At 40.0% G+C, this 20,007-nt stretch overlaps 2 protein-coding genes and 2 non-coding genes across 8 annotated transcripts in view; all 4 read left to right on the forward strand.

Moving 5' to 3' along the window:
- Positions 1 to 7,213, forward strand: part of LOC115017964 (calpain-9) — a 26,961-nt gene extending 19,748 nt beyond the window's left edge. Inside the window, exons 13-20 of the mRNA XM_029446731.1 lie at positions 135 to 209; positions 1,046 to 1,106; positions 2,469 to 2,533; positions 3,687 to 3,755; positions 4,209 to 4,287; positions 4,772 to 4,888; positions 5,854 to 5,912; positions 6,329 to 7,213. Of these exons, the coding sequence (XP_029302591.1) occupies positions 135 to 209; positions 1,046 to 1,106; positions 2,469 to 2,533; positions 3,687 to 3,755; positions 4,209 to 4,287; positions 4,772 to 4,888; positions 5,854 to 5,912; positions 6,329 to 6,355 (552 nt within the window). The 3' untranslated portion in view covers positions 6,356 to 7,213. The remainder of the gene's footprint in view (positions 1 to 134; positions 210 to 1,045; positions 1,107 to 2,468; positions 2,534 to 3,686; positions 3,756 to 4,208; positions 4,288 to 4,771; positions 4,889 to 5,853; positions 5,913 to 6,328) is intronic.
- On the forward strand, positions 2,950 to 3,022 carry trnak-uuu (transfer RNA lysine (anticodon UUU)). The gene has a single exon. It is a non-coding gene; the product is annotated as a tRNA-Lys (tRNA).
- Positions 3,514 to 3,586, forward strand: trnak-uuu (transfer RNA lysine (anticodon UUU)). The gene has a single exon. It is a non-coding gene; the product is annotated as a tRNA-Lys (tRNA).
- A 6,000-nt stretch (positions 7,214 to 13,213) lies between the features above and the next one.
- The window catches only part of actn4 (actinin, alpha 4), a 53,344-nt gene continuing 46,550 nt past the window's right edge, over positions 13,214 to 20,007 (forward strand). For 2 of the 5 annotated variants that reach the window (XM_029445775.1, XM_029445774.1), the window contains exon 1: positions 13,214 to 13,645. In XM_029445775.1, coding sequence (XP_029301635.1) covers positions 13,520 to 13,645 — 126 coding nt within the window. In that variant the 5' untranslated portion in view covers positions 13,214 to 13,519. The remainder of the gene's footprint in view (positions 13,646 to 20,007) is intronic. The other 3 variants (XM_029445773.1, XM_029445772.1, XM_029445771.1) reach the window with 3 other exon arrangements.

The raw sequence follows: 20,007 nt of genomic DNA on the forward strand, positions 1-20,007 counted from the left end.
CTTTCCTACAGTCTTCAGACCTCATCTTTGAAGAGGTATTTCAGGCCACAGTGAGGCTCCAGAATCAGATTAGTTCAGTTTATATACAGGGAGGATTGGAGTTGGAATTGAGACTCTGTATTTCCTTCCTGCAGCCTATATCTCCTCACCAGGCGGCTCTTCCTTCGCATGAATCTACCAAACGTCTGTTCAAGAAGCACTGCAACAAGGTGAGAGTCACTCACACAGCTGCTGCACATCCAGACCAGAGCTGGGTGAAAGCGGAACACCTCCTAAATCAAGGATTCCTCTATGTTATTTTCATGGCCTAGGAAAGTTCAATCACTACAACACGAGCTTCTCTAGCGAGAAACCAGAGAAGTAAGTCTCAAACTTAGTACGTGACGTCATCAGGTATAATGTCTGCTCAATAGACAATGAATAGGAGACTGGTTGTGTGCCCACATATATTTTTTATATACCCAAATGAGTTTATTATGTTTTAGTGTTCCCAATTGTGAAACAGAAAATGTCCTGGGTGCTCTCAGTGTCATCTGTAACACATTTCACATTCATTGTCTATGGAGCTGTTTCAAACTTCATACTTCATGACTTCCTGATTTCATGACTCTAATTTGTGGTTTTGGGAGAGAGTTGTACATGATTACTAATATTGTTGGACTATCTTAGACCATAGGAATAACATTTATGAATTTTGAAAATGGGTGTAGTTCCCCTTTAACATCTGAAAATGAGTTTAAACTTGAGCCTGCTTTAAAGGTGCCACGTGGATGTTTGCGACACTGGAAAACACATTTGTTCCCTCACAGTTTAGAAGATCACCATCATTTATTTGAAATGTTTTTTTCTGAGCTTCTTGGCACAGATGTGTTGTGGTGTGGCAAACCCCACCCTTCTGCTGCTCCCAATACAAATTAAATGTGCACGTCCGTCACTGGTACAAACCACAAGCTGTAAGGAGCGTCATGTCTTGACTGTATGAAGAGGAGAGTGTGTGTTACACTGACACTTATGTCTCGTGGTGTTTCCTGCTTTGTGTCATCAGAAGGGGCTTTGCAAACCACTGCACCTCTACAATCTGCTGACGGAGGCCATACAGGGAGGAGGTACGTGGCTTCCATGGGCCGCTTGATAAACTTGTTTAGTCTCGTTTGTTTCAACAGAAATGTGTCGTAAATCCTTTAATGATTGTAGTGACAAAGGATCAAAAACTGTAATATAAACAGGATAAAATAAATAATATATATGCAATACAACATGTATACTGTGTTATAAACAGGTAGTAGAAGTAGTATAAAGGTAAAGTGTATCAGTCCGGTGTGAGTATGAAACAATTAAAACTTAGGATTAGATGATTATTTATTTATGAATTTTGATACATATAAGGCCATGTATATTATCATTGCTAACCATGGTAACACATGTGCACATATGCACACCTTTTGTTAACACGGCTGTGCTTGCATCCGACTCCGTGTACTTTGTCAGTTCATTGAGTCCATTAAAAAGTGTGACAGTGATCCCACAGCAATCAGCCCGAATCATTACTCTCTCATTACAGTCATTGATGTTATTCATACCATGCTGTCCATTTGCAGGCTAATAATACTTATAATCAGTTATTCCTTCGGGAGCTCTTTGTGACATCAACATCAGAAACATTGTAGTGCGGCACAAACTTGTCACCTGACTTCACCTGAGTTAGATTTCCCCACGTGGGTCCTGAAATCCTCAGCAAATCAGCCAATTGACCTCAATAGTTCTTAAGTCCCTCTGTCTCCATCTAGAGGAAATCTAAATAAAGGGGAAAAAGAGATTCCTCTCATCAAATCCTGCTCTGCTGTGTTCTCAGACAGTTGTTAGCAAGGAGCATAAAGAGGACTAAGACTTCAGCATGACATCCTGCTGGTACTGGCACTGACTCCACGACAGGAAGGAGGATGTACAGCACAGCTTCCTTATTGACAAGATAAAGACAGAACATTTGTGTGTATTTGTATTTTTTGATAAATCTAAATAACTACGGCATAACTATGAAGCACACTGGTGGTATTTTTCTGTTTGGCTTCACCAGTGTTTGTTCTGGGGTCCACAGAAACAGGCAGCTTGAGGATCATTAACATGACAATATAAATATTCATGACACTTATTGTTTGAGGCAAAAAGGGATACAAATAAATAAATACAAATTCATTTATATGCAAAAAATGCATTCAACATTCTTTTGAATACATGGATGTCTATAATTATTATTTTATATTTTTTAATTTGCCTTTATATTTCCACATTTTTTATTCCTCTTTATATTTTCATATTTATTTCTTATTATTTTACAGATGTATTATTTTTTATACAACACAGCCTTGACGTACGATCTACAACTTGCAGTATTTAAACCTATAAAACAATACTTGTATATAATGAATGCATGTTAATATGTCCGCTGATGATCTTACTTGTCGTCTCAGTGTTGGCCGGCAGTGAGAAGTACTTGTCTCTGGAGCACTGCAAGAGTCTGGTGGTCCTCATGGATGTATCCTTGAAAAGTAATATCTATAATATCTATGTTGTATCTGTCTGTCATTATGTGTCTACTATATCTGAACAAGCACAACCGCTGTCTGTATATGAAAACAAGACCTAGATTGCGTGTGTTTAGACTGTGGGAGGAAACTGGAGCGGCAGAAGAGCTGTGTCTCCAATCCTCACTGTTACTATAAAGTAACAGTGAGTAACGCTGTAGCCAGAAATACCTCTTTAGTCAGGACGCTCAGTGAGTTCAGAAACTCTAAATGAATCTTGTTGAATTTCTCCTGTTTCCCTGAATTCCCAGATCTGATACTTTCCTCATATCTACATTTAATTTCTTAGTACAATGTAGATGCTGATTTCTAGTATACTAGTATACTGTAATTATTTATTTTTTTGATGTATTTCTCTTTGACAAGAGCCTGGATAGCTCAGTCGGTAGAGCATCAGACTTTTAATCTGAGGGTCCAGGGTTCAAGTCCCTGTTCAGGCGAAATGAGTTTTAAGTTTCCTTGGAGCAACAACAACAACAGGACAGATGTTTACTAGCTGTACTTCAGTGACTAGTCAACCACGTCACAACTGTCCAAGTATTAAATATAATAGCAGTCAACTGTCGTCCATAATGCACAAATAAAAAATCTGCTACTCACAACTGAAAAAATAAATAGAAATGGTGGAGAGGAAGATTTTTGAAAACATTATTTTTAATTAAATCTTGAAATGAACATTTTATTGACAGAAGCATCCCGACGTTTTCATGTTTCTAACTGCAGAAGCTGTTCATTATTAACATTACTGTAGAGCGCACACTGTGTATCATTTAGTACTTTATGTAATTAAACTCCAGTTTCAGCTGAATGATTTTCAGGCGAGATGAATTTTAAGATACCAGAAGCAGACGACAATACAACAACACCAGGAAAAATCATTCAGCAGTATGTATATTTATTTATTTGTTTGATGTTTTGTGCTTCTTAAAGAGCCTGGATAGCTCAGTCGGTAGAGCATCAGACTTTTAATCTGAGGGTCCAGGGTTCAAGTCCCTGTTCAGGCGAGATGAGTTTTAAGATACCAGAAGCAGACAACAGTTGAGTTACGTACGACAGAGTTTTCACAGAGCATTGTTAGTGTTTACTTGACCTCAGTGTTTTCAGTTTCATGGCACCGCTCGGATGGACTGGCAGGAGTTCAAGTGTCTGTGGGAAAAGATCAGGAAGTGGACGGTAAGATCATCAACACACCAGTAACTAGAAGGTTACAGACCGATGTCTCGCTATGTTGAAAGTGATAATCAGTGTATCCACCCAGTGATTCGACCCGCTGCACAATCGAATGGGTTAAGAAGCCATTTTCCACACACTGGTTTGAAGAATTCCTCCTTGATTGAAAACTGTGGGGGTTCTTTCTTTTCTTAGCCCTCTCTTTGTGAATTTGTACACTGAGTCCCTAGTGATGCTGTTTATATCTTAATGAGTACTGCACAGCAACACAACACATTGTGCTGGACAAACCTTCCACATTTTACCCTCATGTTCATCAAAATCATCACAGACAGAAATGGGTCCATTATTGACCATTATTTAATTAGTTTATTATTAATAATAGTAATAATAAGCACACGTTCTTGCTCAGTGTGGATGCAGTTATTCAGTAAGTTGTGTCTCATCTCTCCTCAGGATATCTTCCTGCTGTTTGACAAGAACAAAACAAATCGCCTGGAGTATCGAGAGGTCCGGCCCGCTCTGAAGGAAGCAGGCAAGACTCACAGCCTCATAAACAAATACATAGTTCACATTTCTCAGCTGCATGTATTAGTGTATGTGTAACACGTGTACAGACTTTTAATGTTCATGTTCCACATCTGTGAGGAAAACTTATCTGACCAGCAGGGAGAGCCAAACCCCCTCCCTCTACCACTTCTTCTCTGCTTTTTAGCATCGATGGATCACGTCTTTGTTATATTTACTCTGACTACGTTCAATTTTTAGAAAAAGTTACATATATCATTATAGTATTAGATCAAGAATCATCATTTTATTTTGTTTCTATAGTCATTAGATACTTACTTACATACTTACTGTACTATAAAATGTTAAATACACGACTGCTAACAGTATTTTTTCCCTGCGCTAAGAGATCTGAATACTTCTTCTACATCTGCATATATATTAAATATGTGAGGCACCCTGAAAGTGTTTGTATGTCACTGAATGAAGTGATTTGTTGTGACCCGCTGCAGGCATCATGGTGGATGATTTGATAATGCAGCTGGTTGGACTGAGATACACGGAGCCGGACATGACCATCAGCTACCCCGGCTTCCTGTACCTGCTGATGAAACTGGAGACTATGATCCGTAAGGGAGGGAAAGAGGAAGCAACACTATGTTTAAATTACTTAAATACTTGCATTCAGAATAATTCAATCCTACATTTCCTTCTGGTAATTAGCGCTACAAGGCCAACATGTACAGTTGTCCCCAAGGGAGTTAGTATTCACAGCAATGATGTCTCACACATCAAACGGCTGCAGGAAGAAAAAGAAGAGGACGGAGAGGGGAGGTCTGGGGAAAATATTATGGAGTGATAGGAGTTCAATAAAAAGAACAAATCTGTAAAATAATAATTACATTTGAAAATATAAAATAATAAATAAATGTGGAAATAAAAAGACAAATAACTAAATATATAAGAATAGTCCTTAGAATTATCCCTATTGTTTTAATTTTTCCCTATGATATATTACAAACTCTGACAGAATAATCCAGGTGTCATTTACGTAGGACCACCGTTTTATTTTATTTTATTATGAATATTAACATTTTCACCATAAATAATTGCAGAAAAGTCACAAATGCATAAGAATTCACACAGACTGTGGGTGCTTTTAAATCAGGCCTAAAAACGTAAATGTAAACCTAAATGTATATTCTGCTCATCGTTTTTACTCTGTAGCACTTTGAGTTTTGTTTACGCAAATGAAAAGTGCGCCTATAAATACAATTCATTATTGTTATTATTATTATTAAAGAAGTAATATTCCCCCCGAATGTTGAAAAAGTGCGCCCTTAGCTTCAATGTCATTTAAACTTAATACATTGATCTTTAAAGTTCAATCACAAATCAGGCACCAGAACATTTGGGTTTCACCTGGAAACAGCGATTTGAAAAACTTTACATAGTTAGAAAAACTTCTCGAAAGCAATTTAGTCTCTGAACATTAATACAAGACGTCCCGACATGAACTCTACACACCTGGAACTACAGGACATCAGCGTTCAAATGTTTCTCACTTATTCATTGTTTTTGTCCTCTTTTGCAGACAAATTCCAAGTGTACGACATGGTGGGAATGGGAAGCATAACTATTAGCTACAAACAGGTATGAACATGGATTTATATCCGCACAGCAACACGGTTTGAAATGAAAGAAATACAGAAATAGAGGAGCAGATGTGATACTTGACACATTGGCTATTTATCTTTTTTTCACAATATGAATGAATTGAATCACTACATTTGGCCGGTTCTTTAGTAAACATGAAAATATAGTACATATGTAACTGTTAAAGATGGATGAAACTAAATATAGTAATACAAATAATCATATTAAAACACTTTATTTTAAGAGCACAAAGTTACAAAGTGCTTTGCATGGTTGAAACAGGAACAAAAAACATTGCAGTTAAATAAAATCTGACAATTACAACAGTACAAATTAAAATCAAGTACCCAATAATCATTCTGACACCAAATGAATGTTTTGCTAAATGTTTTCTGTTCTCTGATTGGTTCCAGTGGCTCCACATGACCATGTACAACTGACCGGTTCCACTCAGACGGATTCATCAGGTTTCGCTTTTTCTAATCATTTTCTGTTCTTCTGTTTTTCATGATTGTTTATTTTTTCATGTATGAAAATAGATGTTGGAGTCTATGGTTATGGTTCATATAAAGCGGTATGTAAATATGCTTAATGTTTAAAAATGACTGTTCGAAGAATCTGTGTGCTAACGCATCGCTCGGCCCACCAACTCTCTCCATCTCCAGAACATACATTTATATTTGTTCATATTGGAGGCAAAACAAATGATAACTTTTAACTGGAAGAAGACGGGTGAACCTACAATTGGATCAAAAACATGGCGCAATGTCAATTGAGAGAATAACATTCCCTGAATAAAATAAATGGGTGTTAATGAGGGAATCTGGAATCCATCAAATGATTTTATACATTTTAGTTTGTTAATGAAAAGTCCATAAAGACATTGTTAATGAATAAAACACTAAGCCTTCATATGCCGTTTATGTTTCCTCTTGTGTGTCGTCATCCTATAGTCAAAGAGTAACAATGGAAATATCTTTAAGAACTCTCTTCAGTCATGGAAACATCCAGGGTCAAAGGTCAATGCAAGATGGGCTGCTCTGAGCAAAAGAGAAGTTTATGATTCATTGTGTTGGTGACTCGGTGTAACTAAGATCCCATTATTAGTATGAAAGATTTAAAATGTTGACATGAAAACAAACTAAATGAAGAAATAAACTACCCTCTTTAATTATGACCCATGAATACAAAATGATCCATTTATCAGACTGGTTGATTCTAACTCACGCTGATACATATTGAACTCATAACTTCGGTTCGGGCTTTGTTTCAACAAACTGTAATAATGCATTAATAAAGAAGAAGTCAAAACCTGGAAATCCTTCTTTAGTTTGTTTCAAGGATACAAGGCTTCTTTGGCTGTGTGTGTGTGTGTGTGTGTGTGTGTGTGTGTATGCAAATGACCAGCAGGATATTTGAAGGTGAAAGACACAATTGATGAAGCAGAACAAAATAAGATGACCCATTCCAGAGCACTCACTACACTTTGGTACCACATTTATTATTAAAACAGATGTGCGGTCGTCTTCGTGCTGTACATGTATGGATGCAACTACTTTAAAACATTATAGCTCTGCCAGTGGTGGAATGTAACTAAGTACATTTACTCAAGTACTGTACTTAAGTACACATTGGAGGCACTGGTACTTTACTTGATCATTTCCATTTTATGCAACTTTATACTTCTACTCCACTTCATCTCAGAGAAGAATAATGTACTTTTTACTCCACTTCATTTGTTTGACAACTTTTGTTCGTTCTGTCTGTATCTCCAGGTATGGTTTGATGGAACTTTATGGTTTTTTTCAGGTGCTTTTATGTGTTGAGAAAATGTTTAGAGACATGTGGTTCTCACAGGACAGAGACGCTACAAGCAGCAGTGTGTTGCAGCAACATGCAACACACACATTAATGCAGCAGCAACATGCAACACACACATTAATGCAGCAGTAACATGCAACACACACATTAATGCAGCAGCAACATGCAACACACACATTAATGCAGCAGCAACATGCAACACACACATTAATGCAGCAGCAACATGCAACACACACATTAATGCAGCAGCAACATGCAACATACACATTAATGCAGCAGCAACATGCAACACACATTAATGCAGCAGCAACATGCAACATACACATTAATGCAGCAGCAACATGCAACACACACATTAATGCAGCAGCAACATGCAACACACACATTAATGCAGCAGCAACATGCAACACACACATTAATGCAGCAGCAACATGCAACACACACATTAATGCAGTAGCAACATGCAACACACACATTAATACAGCAGCAACATGCAACAAACACATTAATGCAGCAGCAACATGCAACACACACACATTAATGCAGCAGCAACATGCAACACACACAGTAATGCAGCAGCAAAATGCAACACACACATTAATGCAACAGCAACATGCAACACACACATTAATGCAGCAGCAACATGCAACACACATTAATGCAGCAGCAACATGCAACACACACATTAATGCAGCAGCAACATGCAACACACACATTAATGCAGCAGCAACATGCAACACACACATTAATGCAGCAGCAACATGCAACACATACATTAATGCAGCAGCAACATGCAACACACATTAATGCAGCAGCAACATGCAACACATACATTAATGCAGCAGCAACATGCAACACATACATTAATGCAGCAGCAACATGCAACACACATTAATGCAGCAGCAACATGCAACACACACATTAATGCAGCAGCAACATGCAACACACACATTAATGCAGCAGCAACATGCAACACACACATTAATGCAGTAGCAACATGCAACACACACATTAATGCATCAGCAACATGCAACACACACATTAATGCAGCAGCAACATGCAACACACACATTAATGCAGCAGCAACATGCAACACACACATTAATGCAGCAGCAACATGCAACATACACATTAATGCAGCAGCAACATGCAACACACACATTAATGCAGCAGCAACATGCAACACACACATTAATGCAGCAGCAACATGCAACACACACATTAATGCAGCAGCAACATGCAACACACACATTAATGCAGCAGCAACATGCAACATACACATTAATGCAGCAGTAACATGAATCAGAAACATCACATATATAATAGTGTGTGTTATTGGTTTCTTATGTTTTATCTATTTTGTTTCAGGCCATGATTGTCTACTAGTCGGGTTTATATAGAACTTCTCTGTGACTTTTCTACAGGGTCTGTCTCTGCAATGAGCTCGACCACAGGGTACATTTTGAGAAATGACCCTCTGTTCTTTGCTGATGTCTGGTATGTGTAAATATCCGTCTTCCAGCTCCATTCTTTAAAGTCAGAGTTACAAATACCAGAGAGAGAGAGAGAGAGAGTGTGTGTGTGTGTGTGTGTGTGTGTTTGTTGTTCAACATCCTGTGTATTGTGTTGGTTCAAACTGACTGTTAGCCCTGACTGGTCACACATCAGCACAGTGTGAAGCATGCTGATGTCTGAGATATCTGTCTCTGAGATAACTGCTGCTACATCAGATCAATTAAAGATAATTACATTTTGTTTTAGTTTCACAGCTTTGAACCTGTATTTAAAAAAATTAATATATTCTACCTGCAACATCTCTTTCCAGAAATAGTGTTCTTGTTGCACGTCAACAGACTTCTTTATAGAGGGACTATTTCTTCTTTAGAGAGCCGTTAAAATGAAAACTTTCAAGATCCAAGATGTTTTCTGTTTCCAAAAACAGATAAAGATTTGTTGTGATATGCTGAGTATTTTGATAACATATATTGTGATTTATTACCTTTTTTCAACTGCAAATTGTGTATCTGTTTTATCTAATAAAATTTAGTTTTGGGCGTATTTCTGATTTATTTCTCTGTCTCCATCTTTGTTTTGACCAACTTCCTGCCAATCCTGCTGATCTCTTCAGAAAAAAACTTGGCATCATCTAGTGGACTGAAAAAGCAACTGTTACCGAAAAGTTTAATTTGTATTTGCTATATTTGTAATTTACGTCTGTGTATTGATACGCAAAATATCCTGATACTATGATACTCGACTTATTATACCCTATTATAAGTCATTTAAGTCTTTAACAATGCTTTTGTTTTGTTTGTTGCTTGTTTTGAATAAACATACATTTGTAGTATTTTAATGTGAAATATTGTTGTCACTCTTTGTAAGGTAACATACAAATGTGTTGTTTTATAGGATACGCACAAACTGGAGTTAATGACTGTGAGAACGTTCTCGCAGACACACAGAACAGTGATGGAGTTTTGTGCCTCCTGTGTAAACATCACCAGCTATATTTGGGACTCAACTTCTCTTTGTTCAGTCCCTCTTAGAAAAAGAAACAGTCCATTCATAAGTGGCGCCTGCTTAATGAGCCCAGACTAAGACTGACCAATCACAGAGCAGCTGGTAGCAGAGCTTCACTATATGGCATCACATGACAACCTCAGAGCTGAAGCCTGGTCCTGCTACAGTCTATATGCTGCTCGGGGCCGCAGTGACGCTAATGGAGCCGGACAGCCTGAGCGTGACCTACTTCTGTAGGTGGCTCCTGCAGGCGGGACAGTCACCCTCCACACCAGCCCAGGCCTCCGTGTAATGGATGGTACTGCAGCTCAGGCTTCTCTGTTTTATGGGTGTCAGTTCTCTGGGTCAGTGGCGCTCTAACAGTTTGGATCATGACCTCTTGATGGTTCACAGGCCATACATGAATCAACGACCAAAGATTGATTTTCCCTTTTCAGCATGTTACAGTTTCTTCATCATCAGAGGAGGCCGAGATCCTGGGCACTACTTCATATTTTACCAGGGAAAACGTTTCAAAAGTGAGAATATTCAAGGACATTAAATCTAAAATAAAGAGCACTTCCTGGCACTTCCATCTGGGGACGCTCAGAGAGGTTGCGACCCTCAGAACCACGACTCGTATTTTTCCACAGTGTGTCTGTTTCTGGGCTTTCGTCAACCTAAGTCACAAACAAATATAATTCTTCCTGTGCTACTTAAATACTCATATTAAAATACTCAAACTCCTTAAAGAGACAGTTCACCCGACAATACAAAATACAATTGCTTCTTTCTGCACGGTGATACAGTTGGCGGGTGTAGTGTGGTGTAGTCTGTGGATTACCTTGAGTAACCAGGTCCTGATTTCTGGAAAGAAACATGGCTGTTGAGTTTTTCAAATGTCAAATCTTTTGACACTTTGAGCACCGCAAGCCGAGTGCCATCTAGTTCCTTTATAGTGGAGAGCAGGAGACATGTCTACGGCTGATATCTCCAACACTCAGCAACTCACACCAAAACTATGTCTACTGATAAATAGCACTACAGGTTAGAGGAAAATATGTATTTTTGATTTTGGGGTGAACCTTTAACGTTGATTTAGTTCACGCTGAAACATCGGCTTGTATTAGCTGGATAACTGAGTTCAGAGGATGGATTCTGACTGATGCAGTTTTGTGTCAAATGTTCTGCTCAAGGTCACCTCAACAACAGAAACCTGCATTCTCCTGCTCACTGGCTTCTGAACTCTTATTTCACTGCACTGTATGTGTCGTGTCATGCGAAGGTTACTCTTCTCAACCTTGAACTGAACAATACTATTCTTTGTGTCAACCAGCAATAAGCAGTTTTATTTGATAAGCGGGGCTGTTGGTTGTTTTTTTCTTCATTGATGGTCAGTGGTGGAAAGTAACTAAGAACCTTTACTCTATTACTGTACTTATGTACAATTGTGAGCTATGTAAGTAAGAATAATGGGATTTATATATGAGAACATAATATGTGCACATTGTTGAGTAGCTGATATGAAATGGTTTCAATTAGTTTATGAAATATTTGATTATTTTATTCAGCCTGATTACCTGAAATGATACGGTAGAGGTTTTCAGTCATGCTAGTTCAACAAAACAATTCAGAGACGAGCAGAGAGAATAACCACTGAATAAACGGGCTTCTGTTTCCCAAAGGTCAACGGAAAAACATCCTTCTTACAGTGACAGACAGAGCTCAACATATTCTCATTGTTAGCCACTTGTACTTCAAATTCACCAGAATGCCTCAACATTTTCTGCGGACCCTATAAACATGGAGTCTTACCTGTGTGTTCATTTAGTTTTAGCTCCTTCAAATCAAATTTATTTAACATTTCTGCTGACTATTTGCAGATGCATGCTGTACAGTTTTAAATTTGTAAAAATGTTTTTCTCTGATCCAGGCCGCCATTGTTGCTCTTTTATTTTTGATTCAGTTTACATTTTTTTTAAATACTCTGGAAAGTTGCTCTAATTGTGTAATCCATTTCAGTGACTAACTATATATTTCTGTGAAAGTTACATTAATAAATTAATCGTGTTTACTCCATTTTCATATGTTACAGAATGGAGTGAAAAATAAATACAAAAACACAGCAGCATGGTTTGACAAATGGTTAGTTGTGATGTAAAGTTTAAGGGATTTGTAGATATAAGCTGGTGTGGCATTTTTAAGGCAGATATCAAAACGAGTTTGCTTACAAAATAAAATGTGTCTTAAACTAGTAATATTTTGGAACTTGGTGTTTCATGTAATCATCTCTGTTTACGAGCTATAGGCTAATATATTTGGAACAAAGATATTTTGTGTGTGAAAAATGTGAACGTGATATAAGCAGTCAAATTCCAAGCAATTCTAAAATCATCAGTGACACACACAGTATTTAATGTTTTCGGATTTATAATGTTTCATTGTTTCAGAAGCTGATGTTCAAATGTTATATTAATATTCATGAGCTGTCTGGGCCTATAGAAGCTACTGGAGACAGGTGTGTCAATTACACAAAAATACAGATTCACAGCGCAACAAAGGCGACGTCCCTTCAAAATAAAATCTCATAGAAATCTTATAGATTAACACAATTGCACAATAAATCCCAAAATGACTGCAGTTCTTTTGCAATATGATAATAAAAGTTGAATGCATTAATATCATTATAAAGGACGGGCATTAAGGACTATTCTAAATTAAATATACGTTTTCTTTTTGTTTATTCATTTAGTTTGTTTTGATGTTTTTTTACAAGAAAATATATAAGAAAAACTAATAATCTTATATACGAGAGAAATAAAAAAAGACCCCCTGCGTCAAGGGCGAAACATACAAAATACTTTAGAGGTTTTTGTGGAAGGCTGTGTGGGAAATACAACATGCACTTTGCAAATACAAAATTACTTTGAAAGGTGACACCGGAAGCGTCGCTCCTCAGCACGTGCAGCTTGATGGTGCCGCTGCAGCCTGTAGGAGCGGTCGGTTCCTCCCAGCAGCCTCACAGTTCAGAGGGAAAGCTTTTCTTCTCACAGCAGCAGAGGGGATTTTTCTGACTGCACACGCCGGATATTCATCACATTAAAAAACACACTCACGACTGAAAGCGGACACTTTCCCGGGTCGTGTATCCCTCCACGTCCCACCTCTCCGATTTTCGCCGTCGTTGCTTTTTTTTTCTTTTTCATTTATATATATATTTTCTCTTGTACGTGGTTTCCCTCCTGAGAGTATCTCTGTGGCGCACTCAGGTTTCTGTAGCTGACATGGTAGATTATCACGCTGCTAATAATCAATCCTCGACCGGGGGTGTGCAGACATACATGGAGCAAGAGAATGATTGGGACCGGGACCTGCTCCTGGACCCGGCTTGGGAGAAACAGCAGAGGAAGGTAAGACAACCAAAGTCGGGCCCAGCTGGGCCGAAGTCGAGACGGGCTGAGAGGAGGTGGTGGCGGCGGGCAGAAAGAAAATGGCAGGGGAGGGATGGGATGGGGAGTGGAGGTCAGAGACCGAGTACGGGCCTTGGTTTTGCTCTATAAACCCCACAGCTGCTCCCAATGCCCCACTTTACATCAACCATTTTCTCCTCCCTGCCTGGCTCTCCTCAATGTCAAGCTGCTTCATTTCCCTCTGAATAAATGCTCATTTCTTTCTCTAATTCCTTCTGTGAACGTAAAGTACTCGGTTGTGTGTGAAGGACTGTGTCTAACATTAGCTTACTGCTTTCACTCTTTAAAAAGGTGACTTTTTTTTTTTCTTTTTCCGTTGGCACTTTTTCCCCTCCACGAGCGGAAACAGGGCGCCACATTGTTGTAAAAAATAAATCAAAATTGAGATTGTGCAGACCTTTGAGGCTTAAAATAGCAAGTGAAACTGTGTTCTGTAAAGGGGTTAGTGCGTTATCAAGGCGTCCTGTCCCACTTGTCTGCCTGCCTGGCTGGCTGGCAGGGTGGAGGCCGATAAGACGGAGTTTCTGCTACTGCTCACTGCTGGAAGAGCCGACCGATACGAGGCCGATATACAGACACTGTAACTCTGAGGCTGCTGTGGTTTATTATGTCTCCACATTTAATCATTTCTTGTTAACTGAGAGGAGTCAGTGATTCTTGTTTGTAAGATTAAACTCTTGGCAGTCTGTTTCCTTATAATCCATGGCCTGCTGGTGACATTCCTCACATGGTTAGCACCTTTTTTTTAATGAGTAATAGAAGATTTACAGCCATTTTAAAAGCCAAAACATAACTGAGATAAAATGACTATTTACATATGTATTACATATTGTCCCTCCATTGATTTGTAAATCAGAATGTCCTGTAACAAGACTGTGCTTGTCTGGCAGGTCAGGTGAAGTGAACAGTTGAGTATACATCACCTATGTGGTAAAACTAAGAGCAATGATAAGCTATGTTCAGCACACCCATTGTACACGCAGACTGTTTGTTACATGTGGTGTGCCAATCACACTTATGCTCATATTCTTCCCACAGCCCTGGGATATGTAAGTGTCTGGAGCCCCACTTCACTGCACAGAACTGAACGCCCACTTGCTGTGCTGCAGATTGTAGCTCCAGTAATATTCTGCATAAATACTCAAGACACCAACATGAAACCACTTGGTACCATATGGCACACAGGGCCCTACATTCCCCTGTTCTTTGGCCTAATACTACATTAATTATAAAAATAACAGTTGTACTGCTCCTCATCCCCCTCACCAATCAACATTTACACAGCACTGTGCCTTTTTTTACTTTGTCTGAAACGAGCAGCTCCTACTCTACCTCCCCCACCTTCATCAACTCTCCATCCAACTTCTCCTCATCCTCTAATTCTTCCTCCTCCTCGACATGCTTTTAATAGCTGCCTCTGAGCTACGATCAATGCTAATGTTCCTTGCAATACTTTGACAACTTTTCCCCTAGGATGACAATGAACACCTCCTGAATGACCATGTCTCGAAATATAGACCCATTCAAGCGCTGATATTTTTCAAAATGGAGGAAGCACATGCGATCCTGCTGAAGTCTATGACATTTGTGACACTAAACCTCTCATAAGGAAGTGGAGAGGCAGTGTAATGAAGGATGGTTTGAAGAACCATTGCTTAATCATGTGGAATGATTGAGTGGCTGTGTTTTTTATTTGTGTGTAGCACTGACCAGGCTACATGCCTTATCTTCTTCACTTCCTAGACAGATGACTGACATACTTTCTAGTGGTGTGACAGCATGCCACACATTGAATCGTGCATTTTAATTAGGCTACGCTGCATTTTAGCCGTCAACATTAGGCATTCCTGCAGTTGATTACCATCGAGCCTGGCCGATTCAGTCCTTCACTGTTAACTCACGGTGGTTAGATGACTGCAAGGACTCTGCATATTTGTCAGGAGATCACACGGGTCAAAGTTTCTTCAAACGGAACATCTAACCTACCAATCATTAACAGAGTGAGGCTTGTTGTGCAAACCTGGGCTGAGGTCCATTCCTGAATCTGCACTCATCAGTGAGGCCGATAGGTGTTTGGTTGATTGGGAATAGTACAGGCTGGGGACATGTCCCCCTTCCAAGCCTGAGCTGGACAGGCCCCTGTGAGGCGGGGGGAACGGAGGGCACATTCCTGCGGTGTATTCACGCTCACTGTGCCAGTTATTGCGCAAAAGTGAGCAAATGCCTCTCGCAGGAATATCAAGAGAGCAGTGGATATAATGAGTGTGGGAATGGACTTGTCCTTGTAGAGTTTGAGGGGGAGTACGTAAGGTCAAAACCAGGAGCGGTATGTCAGAGTCAGAATTTTCCACCATGCTGACTCTTCATATTTACCATGTTGAGTAATACAAGAGAGCAAACAGGCAGCAATGCTTAGGATTTTTTGGCCATTCTTGCTTTTTATTTGCTGTCCATGGTAGAGCAGGAGAGACAGGAAAGCCTGAATGAGGAGACCAATAGATGGCATGTGACAATTGGCGTCTGTTCACAATTGAACATTGGATGTGGACAGTTAGCGCCTCATCTAATGGCGCTACATGGACACCCCAAAGATCAGGAAGTTATCTGCATGTGTAAAAAATGCTACAGCACATACCTCTTTCAGTAAGGAGTTACAAACCACTATTCTTAAGAGACATTTGGCAGCATGTAGGCTTTCACTTAATTTGCTTCAATTAAATAAAATCAAAAGTTCCAGTCCTGCAGATCAGAGAGTCACTCTGCAAAATAATAACTTGTTTTGTGAGACTCTTGTGATGTTGGTGTACAGCGTGAGTGTGTTTCTTTGGCAGAATCAGAGGTTTGTCCTTGCAGCGTGTTTCTAGTTGTCAGTTTCGTACATTTCTCAACACCCCAGAGTACCTGGACTGAGCCCAGCTGAGTCCAGTTAACTGCAGTTTGTTACAGGCGAAGCTCCTCGCCTGAAAAACATGTTATTAAGTCTTTCTCACTGCTCTTGGATCCACCACAGGCTGAAACCTGTCAAAGTATGCAGTGACGCCACCAGTGGTTTTATTGTAACTCTCGACCGTGTGGCAGGCGGGACATGCAAATCCAGCTTCTCAGCGACAGTTAGGCAACACATATTTCTCATGGCATGAGGCAGGGTGCAAGTACAGCGAGGTGGGTGGATGAGCTAACAAGGAAAGCAGTAAAGTACACAAGCCAAAGGGCCTGGGGCAGTCGGGATCACTGCTGAGTGATTGTTTTTATTTGTCGAGGATGTACTTTTGAAATCCGATTAATTGGCACTGTTCCCTCTAAAGCTGTAGTGTTTGGTTGATTCACAAAAAAGATCAAACTAAGTGAATAACCTATGGCAAGCATGCAAAGTAGAGCAGTTTTGGTTAAAAAAAAGACATCCTGCCAAAAAACAAAAGAAAAATGTACTCCTGGAATCAGGTCAGTTAAAATGTTTTTATTCCCTGGTCTTGTGTCAGGAGGAGTGTGTAGCACTAGGAACACTTATAAATCCGCTGTGTTAGTGGCAGAATCAGTTGTGGTCAATGACGCTGATGTTTATCTTTTCATTTTCCAATACTGTCAGCCGTCTCTATCCATCAGCCTGTGTGCACGGATGTGATTTTAGAGCGGAACAGCTGTAACTAATGTAAAGAAAGGGAGGTAGAACAACTTCCTGTCCTTTTTAGAACGGTTTATACTTTCTTTAAACCCACATGAATGTCTTTATCAAACAAGAAATCACCTATTGTTTTGATATTTAATGATTCCAGCTTTGCCAGTGCAGATGTGTCCACCGTCACTAGGTAAGCAGCATGAATTAGTTTGTAGCCAGGCTTCCCTGACACATCCCAACACAACACACTGAGTTTCTTTTTTCCATCACTGCCAAGGTGGGCAGCTGGACACAATGTTAGTTTGTTCTTTTGCCGCCCACTTTCACATGCTTTCTGTGTGACTGGCTGGCAGGCGGACATGCGGAGCCGGTTCAGATGGCCCGGGTTGGCTCAGGACGAGCTGTGATTGACATTTTGTCAAGACCAAACAATGCATGCTGCCATCGACTCGTCACTACACTGGCTGAGATGTAGCTGCATGATAAGCTGCCAGGCTGCTTATTTTTTCTTCCTCCCTGCTTGCCTTCCTGTTCCTAAAACAACATTTAAAAGAATGAAGGAAGCTGAAAATGGTTGACTAAATAGCATGCTCGCTAAACAATGGACAACGTTCTGTTTGTAGAGAATGAAAGGGGCAGACAATTTTAATTGGTTGTTTGTATTTTTGTGTGCTTGGCTGATCCAGTGTAGCAGGACCAACCTGACTGGGGTGTGGCTGACACAAGAGGAATCAAAGCTGTTATCATTCAGTGGAGTAGATTACGCCCTGGGTGTTTATACTTTTCTCTGCTTCAGGTGAACTGTGAATCCTTATCACACACTGATATGTATGCATTGTGTGGAAGCCTCTAGGTGTTCAGCAGCTTGGCCAGCAGGATCATCTTCTACCCCATATTCTAGATACGGAGCCTGAAACCTTACATCTTTTTGATGATTGTGCTTATCCAAATATATTTTCAAAGGCATTACAGCAATACAACTGAAGGGGGGGGGTCTGGTGCATAGAACATCCTTTTACAAAACTTTAATTGAACATGACACAATTCGATTCATCATTTACTTCATTTTGTCAAGCAAACATGCCAAACCTGAACTGTTTTCAGTTTCTCAAATTTGAGACTTTGCTGCTTTTCTCTGTTTTATATCATTTTAAATTGTATATGTTTGGAATTCAATCAATGTAAAGATGAGACATGAGCTCTGGGAACCTGTGATGAATCTTTCTTTTGCTATTTTCTGACATTTTTATAGAGAAAACAATCAAGTAATTGTTTCAGAGGATAACATTCAAAGGAGACACCATTGTGTATAACTTCCTCTTCATTCACGCTTAGAGAAGTGCATTATTAGTTGAAGCGGCCTGTAGCTTTTTGGTAAATGAGATAATGGAAGTGCAGCCTTTGGTCATTGCCTCGCTGCCAGCTGATTCCAGGTCAGCTGTGGGAAAGCCCTCCGCCTCAGCTGACCGCAATCCAGAATCAGCTTGTGGACCTAAACAACGAACCAGTCAGTCAAGCAGACAGCCAGCGAGAGGACCGAGCAGAGAGGAATGTAACCCCTCTCTGTTTCCCCCTCTGTCTTTCGCTCTGTTCTGCCATTGGTGGTGGTGAGAGAGCATGCAGGGGGAAACATTCCTTTGGTGGCCCATTATAGCTGGCTAGGCCAGTGGGAGGGGGCTTTTTACTAAAGGGGGGCGGGGTGTCCTGTTTTTTGCCCAACGGGGGGAAGAAAAGAGTTTGGGTTTTGCAGGATTGCAGATGTGGTCTGTGCGGTGGGGACGAGAGGGAGAATCCTCCTTGGGGGCAGCGGGTGTTCACAGGGGGGGGAAGTGAGTTTCCAGCCTGTTACGATGTGGCGGAAGTCGTGGCGCCAATCATCGCTCCAAATATTTGTTTACAGAAATGTTTTCCGACACACCACCCTGACATTTGCTTTGTTTCTAGGCAAGTTTAAAGTGAAGACCAGAGTCGGCTCACCACGCGGCACATTTAAACACACGGTCCAATCAGTTGAGAGATCGTAGCGCACCGTGTAGCCCGGGGCTGGTATTGACATTGGTCGGCTGTAGGCCTGTGTGTCGAGGTGCTGGAGCCTAATGTGTTTCTCTTTCAAAGAGATTTCTTTACGGTCTGTTTCTCTCCCACTCTGTGTGCGAGGAAGGCTTTGCATTTTGGGGCAGAGAGGAGGATTTGTGTGCATCCGAATGTCATAGAAGCCATGGATTCAGTGTCGCTCTCTCACTAATTGTGGCTGTGTTCACAAGCTTGACTATTATGCTTAGTTATGAGGATTAGTAAATGGCATTTCCTTCTGATGAATTGAAATTGGCAACAATGGGGACTAAGCATTTCCTTTTGGTTGGCTGCCAGTATGCATGTTGATGGTTTTAGCTTGAGGCTCAGACCCCCCTTCTTCCTATGTTGTCTAGTGTATCCTCGACAAAGGGATTTTGAAAGAATATAGCTTTTTTGTTGTGAATAAGCTTTTTTATCCATTTGTCATTGTGTAAAAAACAGTTGGTCTCAGTTTCTCCATCTAGCTGACTTTAGTATTTGTAATCTATAATGCACTGCTAGATTTGCATGATTTCAAAAGTATTTTCACACTGATTACAGTGATATAATTACCGCGGTATCATACTTATCATCAAAATGCAAAACATTTGCTGCCCTCAGCTCCTCAGAC

The sequence above is a fragment of the Cottoperca gobio genome, chromosome 13 (assembly GCF_900634415.1).
Source record: "Cottoperca gobio chromosome 13, fCotGob3.1, whole genome shotgun sequence".
NCBI classification, from domain to species: domain Eukaryota; kingdom Metazoa; phylum Chordata; class Actinopteri; order Perciformes; family Bovichtidae; genus Cottoperca; species Cottoperca gobio.